The 6,836-nt window shown below is 38.0% G+C and overlaps 1 protein-coding gene across 2 annotated transcripts in view; it reads left to right on the forward strand.

Annotated features, from left to right (window-relative positions):
* Positions 1–38: 38 nt before the first annotated feature.
* The window catches only part of LOC137274308 (transmembrane protein 144-like), a 19,988-nt gene continuing 13,190 nt past the window's right edge, over positions 39–6,836 (forward strand). The window contains exons 1-3 of one of the 2 annotated variants that reach the window (XM_067807445.1): positions 39–152; positions 5,452–5,633; positions 6,407–6,526. In XM_067807445.1, the coding sequence (XP_067663546.1) occupies positions 5,468–5,633; positions 6,407–6,526 (286 nt within the window). In that variant the 5' untranslated portion in view covers positions 39–152; positions 5,452–5,467. Of the gene's footprint in view, positions 153–3,060; positions 3,180–5,451; positions 5,634–6,406; positions 6,527–6,836 lie in introns of those variants that run through there. The other variant, XM_067807446.1, reaches the window with a different exon arrangement.

A 6,836-nucleotide genomic window follows, 5' to 3' on the forward strand; every position in this document is an offset into this window, starting at 1 on the left:
AATGCGCGGAGTTCCACTGCTTAAACAGCACTAAGGGGAGTAACTCCAACAATAAAATCACATGACAGCTTTGTGTTGACACCGACTTGTCGAAATTAGCCATAGTCGTGTTTCTAGAAGATGAAATGAAACTATCAAGGATCTGAGGAAAGGTATGAGATTGATTATTCAAACGTCAGGTTCTACTGTGATCCCATCATACATTAGAAGTTTATCGTTAGAAATGTAGCAATGATCAGTAGTCAATTACATACGTTGGCCCCCTACTGATAACAATTGAATGAGCTTCCCAAAGGCAAAACCAGTTCAGTCACGAGCGTGGAGGTTAGGATATTTCAGTGACCAGATCGAAGGGTATGATATAACAAGGGTGTTGATGATGAATGATTGATGAAGGCTGGCATTCACAGTTTTTGGTGCTGAAAGTTTGAAGATACATGTATTCCTTTACATTCTTAGTCAAACGTAACTTAAGTCACCGTGCTACTAGTAAGAAAGAAGAATAAAATTAACAACATATGGATGAACAACTTCTGTATGACAGCAAAGTTTCTATGCAGATTCTACTAATAATATTATTATCTAGCAAATGATGACCAGACAAAGGATTTAGAGGTATATACACAAGTGAGCAAATGAGGCCGCTGATGTATTGGGAATCCAGTTAACTAAACAATGCCCATGGTCAGAGTATAAAGTCTTATTTCTAAATGCCTGTCAAAGATACTACTTATAGCAGTTTCATCTCGTGGTTATTGTTTTGTTAACGAGCTTGACTAACAACCATTATGTATCACAATGTACAAATCTGGAAGTCCAGGGAGCATGTCGACAATTAGTGCACACAGTGATCTGTACCTTGTACATATTGTATATGACAGACTCATTCACAGATATTAGATAACACGTAGGTCAGAGATGGGTAAATCAGTTATTTGGGTAGTTTGATCCTCATTTGGACTTGGGTACCCACAGTAATACCCATACCAAGCTTAGTCACGGGATATTCTTCAATGATAGTAAAACTCCATTGTTTCACTTCTTGTGACTCATTTTTTCATTCCTTTCTGAGTGTACATGGAGTTCTAATTCTTATTTGTTTGAGTGAAGACAAAACTTCAGTCAGCTTCAGTGTATGAATGGTCAGATCGTGGAAGGTCACAGATTTAATCCCCAGTCACATCATACTAAAAGACCATAGACTATGTTTGTCCCTGCCTTGCACTTGGTATTAGTGGGTACAACAAGGACTAGCTCGCTCAGAGTCAGTATAATATGTCTTATTGGGGTATTCATGCTTAGCTGTGACATAGTATCTCAGTGAGCTAGCACGATAAAACCAGTTTAAGTCTGGGCTAGTACAACTAAGCAGCCACTTGCACACATGCACAGATGCACGCACACACACACATGCACATCGTCATATGACCGGAATATACTTAAGTGAGACCTCAAGCCCTATTTCGCCTGACCTGTGAAGGTCCCGGGGTAGAATAGGCCTTCAGCAACCCATGCTTGCCATAAAAGGTGACTATTCTTGTCGTAAGATGTGAGTAACGGGATCAGGTGGTCAGACCCGCTGACTTGGTTGACACATGTCATCAGTTTCCCAATTGTGCAGATCGATGCTCATGTTGTTGGTCACTGGATTGTCTGGTCCAGACTCGATTATTTGCAGATCGCCGCCATATAGCTGGAATATTGCTGAGTGCGATGTAAAACAAAACTCACTCCTATTTCACCTCTCCACACCCACATGGTCATATAGTTATATGCATGTATCTAAGGCTAAACAAAAATGTGAAATGTTTCTCAGGCATCAGCATGTCACTTTTATTTTTGCACGTAACATTTTTTATAGCCATGTAAACAAAATAATTTTGACTTGGCCATGTCCCGATCCTCCATTTGTCCACTGCAAGAATGAGTGTCTAAGAATGAGTGTCACTGAATCTACAACTCATTACATGTGCTGAAATTCCCAACCTGTATTTCTGAGAGAAAAAAAATAAAAATCTGTTCCTTTCTCATCACTCATCTGATGTTCCTCACCTCATCATCATCAAATTTTTAAAAAAGTCCAACCGCCCTCTTCACTTTTGAAATATGTGCCGGAGAAATATTTAGTATTTTTATGCAGCCTAAATAGTTCTTTGACAGTGCACTTTTTTCACAATTCTCAATCTTGCATGTTGTAGTCTCAGTGGCAGTATTAGTCGCATAGATCTAGATGGGATTGGCAGGGGAGCATTCCAAACATATTCATGATAACGTGTGTAAATTTAAGTTTTTGTTTGGTCTCAACAGATGGTATGGTTTTAGCAGTAATAACTACCTTTGGCAGCAAGTGTTTTCACACTTACATTCAGAAAGAATTGTCTTCCACCTGGTCATTGTGGAAAGAGTTATTGCATTATAAGTTATAGCGCGCAACAAAGCTCAATCCAAAGTTGTAATGGAGGGTTTTGTTTTACTTATATGTTGCTATAGTAATCATGCCAATGATAGTGCATGCTAACGATACAGCATAAGTGGTATTAAAACAGTACACACACAAACCCCAACTGTGTTTCATATGTAAGAAACTATTTGAAAAACTGTAGTTAGATAAAAGTGTCACAGTAATATTCATGAATATTGACTTGCCTTTAAAATGAATTAACTGTGAACTTAGTAAACGAACAATGGCTGATATGACACATTTAAGATAGGTATACATGTGTGACCAGGAACAATGCAAGATGTGTGATGGTGGTGATTACCTTGATCTGCATACCTATATTAACGAAAACATCAGGTGATAACAAATACTAGTCGTCTATCTTATGACATTGATAACCAACTAGTTATCCTAGTTATGAAGTCACCTGTATCATATATGCCTATCTTGCCGGGTGGTATTCATATTTGCTTTTATCAGCTGGCCATGCATTGTAGGAGTGAAGACTGTGGCACTGATAGTGACACCCTTTTGAACCTGATTCAGGACATTCACTTTGTAGTTGTTATAGTGGTGGTGCTGGCGAGTGGTCCTGTGCATAGAACTCAGGTCACAAATCGGTTGAAGTTAAGCATAGTCAAGCTCGGTCAGTCCATGGAATTTTGACCGTGTTTGGCAGCTTGCCTCCTGGGAGTTTCTGGAACTTCAGTCCTGCCCCACAACAAAGCACCATAGGCAAGTGAGTTTGTTCTTAATTGCCTTTGGGTACCCGGTGAAGTAAAGTCATGTGACTATAACCTTCAGGTTGCTGAGAGGCAGCTTGGATTATCTGGGGTGAAAATAATCAGATTCTGATTACAGCATCCAGTGAGCAACTAATCAAATGGATACTATAAGTTATCACATGGTGTCGAGGGAAATACGGGGTTTTATCAGTCCCGATTAAGGTTGTATTAAGGTTGTAAATATGGGGTACGAGACTGATAAAACCCTGCATTTCCCTCGACACAGTGTGATAACGCATTTATCTAGGTGAATGTTTTCACTAAATCAAAACAAAACAACACGCATGAAATCGACTTGTGTTTATATACGTGAGATGCCATGTTGACACCAGCTGATCGTTTGACCTCAATGCACCGCAAGCTACCAAAGGCGTGTTGATGCATGCTTTTCTCACTTCGCTTCGTCACTGAGGCGTAGCGGGGTGATATGACTTTCGTAGCAGGATAACACGACTTTTATACTCCCGCTTGCGGATCGTGATGGATGTACATGGTATTTTATCAGAGTCACATGGACCAATCAAAACTCGGCATTCTTACATGAGGCTATATTAGGCGAATTATTATTATTATTGTTTTAGCAAATTTAATGTCATGGAGACTAGTTTGAATTACCTCGTTAACTTAGTGTTAACCATAAGAAATTTTTCTGTCTGTTTAACAAGGCTGCAATGGATGCATTATGTTCCTGTTTTATTCATATTTACTGTCTTTTTGACTATGATGTTGTTAATAATTCATTTGTAGTATTTCATTTATATTCCAAATAATGACCAAGTAAATTCTAATTGGTTTGCATTATTACTGCTTTAGACTCACTCATATTTTATTTTCAGTTTCTGGAGTATATAAAGGGGTGGGGGTCGTGTGACTTGGTAAAGAGATGGGTGTTGGTAATAAGTATGTTGTTTCAGTTGTCAGGGCAATGTTTCTGTTATCAGGTATATACTCTGACTGGTACAAAGTTAAAATGTCCGCTAATTTCAAAGAGTCATCGGTCATTGTGTCCAGCAAATTAACAAATCAGATTTCTGACCCCAATTTCTCGAAACAAACTTAAGTCTGAATTTTGACTTAAGTTCGGGTTTTTACTCAAATTTGAGAAAATACATTTCCCTGAATTTACTGATATTGATATTAACCTAAAAAATAGTAGACAGTTAGATTTTTGTGAATATATAACTAAAGGTGTTTGGGCATTATGTATTTAAAAAAATGCATTTGAGTTACAAATGAAGCAGGTTCAAATTGTCAAACTCAGTTTGAAATTTGAGTAAAAACTTAAGTTTATTTTGAGAAATCGGGGCCTGGTCACTCGCCTATCACTTAGCTAGTAAATTTACAAATGACTGGTATTTGAAATGCTAGCCGGTCATATTGTCCATCTGTCAAAAATGCCATTGGACACACTGTAAATTGGTTGCCATGTTTACTTGTGTTCTTTATGCTCTCATGTATTTAAGGGCCATCATCCTGCTTTCATGCAACCCATTTCACCTGATATAAGAAACTCCAGGGTCCTTTATCATGATTATTTTGTTTAATGTATTATCATTATTATTGTTGTGCTGTCTAAGTAAACTTAGTCTCAGTACTCAGTACATGAGGCATGCTACAACACTGTGGACATTGAGTAAGCAGTTGCTGAAAATAATGTTTTTGTCAATATTTAAGTGTGTCAGCTTGCAGAAATATTGTCTAAGGTAACCATGTCATGAGCAAGCCCTAGGTGTATTCGCTGCAGGTCAAATATCTGTGTTTATGCATGTTTCTTTGTTGAGAGATCTCTGTCAGTGACTGGGGAATTTCGTAAGTCCCATGAAACCCTGAACATTAGCCATTTTCTGATTGGTTAGTCTGTTCGTCCGTCTCATGTTTGACTGGACGGTCATAGGTCACTCAAAGGATACCTGCCACGACCTGCTACTAGGGTTTGTTAGAATCAGTGTAGGAGTGGAGTGTAGACTGATTGTTAGACTGATTGTTAGTATGTTACGAGCCCTCAACTGGACCATAATTGTATTTTGATGACACTGTATGTGAGTCAGATTTGGAGATTACCAAACGTGTCTGAGGCTCTTCATTGCTGTTCAATTTTTGTAGACCTTCTGGTAGCTATTCATAACGTAACAAACCTAATGTGTTGTAAACTGTTTTAGACTGCTTTACATGCATCAAATTAAATTTCATAAAAGTTTATGACTTCATTCTTTCGCTGTTTTTCAGAACAAGATCATTGAAAATGGCTGCCTTGATTGACTTTGATCACAGCCTTCTGTTTGCTAACAATTCAAACCATACAGACACATTCAACATTCCTGAGTACCTGGGCTTTATCAGTTGTGTCATATCAGCAACATTTTATGGCACAAACTTTATCCCAGTCAAGAAGTTTGAAACAGGAGATGGTAAGAATGGACAAGAATTGTCTTTCACATTTATCCTATATTCATGATTGCTTATGGATAGAGATATTTTGTATTTTTAACTTGCCATGTTTGCAGGCAGTGTATTAATAAATTTTGAAAAGTCACTGGCCAAGAGGGCATGTTAAGTAAAAATGTTGCTAGCCAACAATGTACTTCACTGTCCCTGCAAAATTACATGAGCCTTACAATAAGTTACATTATACTGATTATGCAAAATAATTTGTCTTCCTTTTTAGTTTGTAATTTACAATAAGGAGTGTCCTGTGTGTTCAAAATAAAGTCCACCAGGGTCATTAGCAGAGACATTGGTGTGTTTTGATTGTGACATCATTAACTGATAAGATTTAGTGCAATTTCAACTTAGAGGAATTTACCAGGAGATATTTCGTAATCTCAAACAAGAGATGTCATCTAAAACTAGCTTTAGCTAAATGTCCTTCTGGCTCTAATTTTTAAAATTATAAATTTAGACTGACTGACTGACTAAGTGAGTGTGGTTTTACGCCGCATTTAGCAATATTCAAACAACATCACAGCGGGGAACATCAGAAATGGACTTGCAGATTTAGCTAATGCTTGTCATCGTATCCCAGTTGTGTAGATAGGTGTTCATCTGTTGATCTCTGGATTGTCTTGTCCAGATTTCATTACTGACCTCTGAGATGCAGCTGGAATATTGCTTAGTATTATGTTAAGCAAACAAACAAATATAGAAAAAATCAATCAAATAAATACCCTACAATATGTTTCAGGGGTGTTTTTCCAATGGGTGCTGTGTAATGCCATCTTCATAGTGGGACTGGTCATACAGATAATCCGTATGTCTCGTTTCTACTCATTTGTGATGGTTGGAGGAGCTATCTGGGCTACAGGTAGGCATTCATCTGTATTTGAAGGTCAACTTCATGTTTTTTCTATTGGACGAGGGTCCTGTCACATGACTGAGAACAATGATTTCATCATGGTACAGTTAGCATTTTTTGTTTGATATTTTGAGCAGAGATCCAGACTATTGGGACCAGAGATAACTCTTTTGAATTGTGTGAAAGACAATATGCTAGTGCAATTGAATCAGACTTCTTCATGTTGCTGTGTGGGGTAGCCACTAGCCTGCCAGTCCATTTATAGTAAAATCCAGTCAGGCCAGTAAATCTTCTCAGTCACTGGCACCACTGGCTCATT

This window comes from Haliotis asinina, chromosome 2 (genome assembly GCF_037392515.1).
Source record: "Haliotis asinina isolate JCU_RB_2024 chromosome 2, JCU_Hal_asi_v2, whole genome shotgun sequence".
In the NCBI taxonomy this organism is placed as follows: domain Eukaryota; kingdom Metazoa; phylum Mollusca; class Gastropoda; order Lepetellida; family Haliotidae; genus Haliotis; species Haliotis asinina.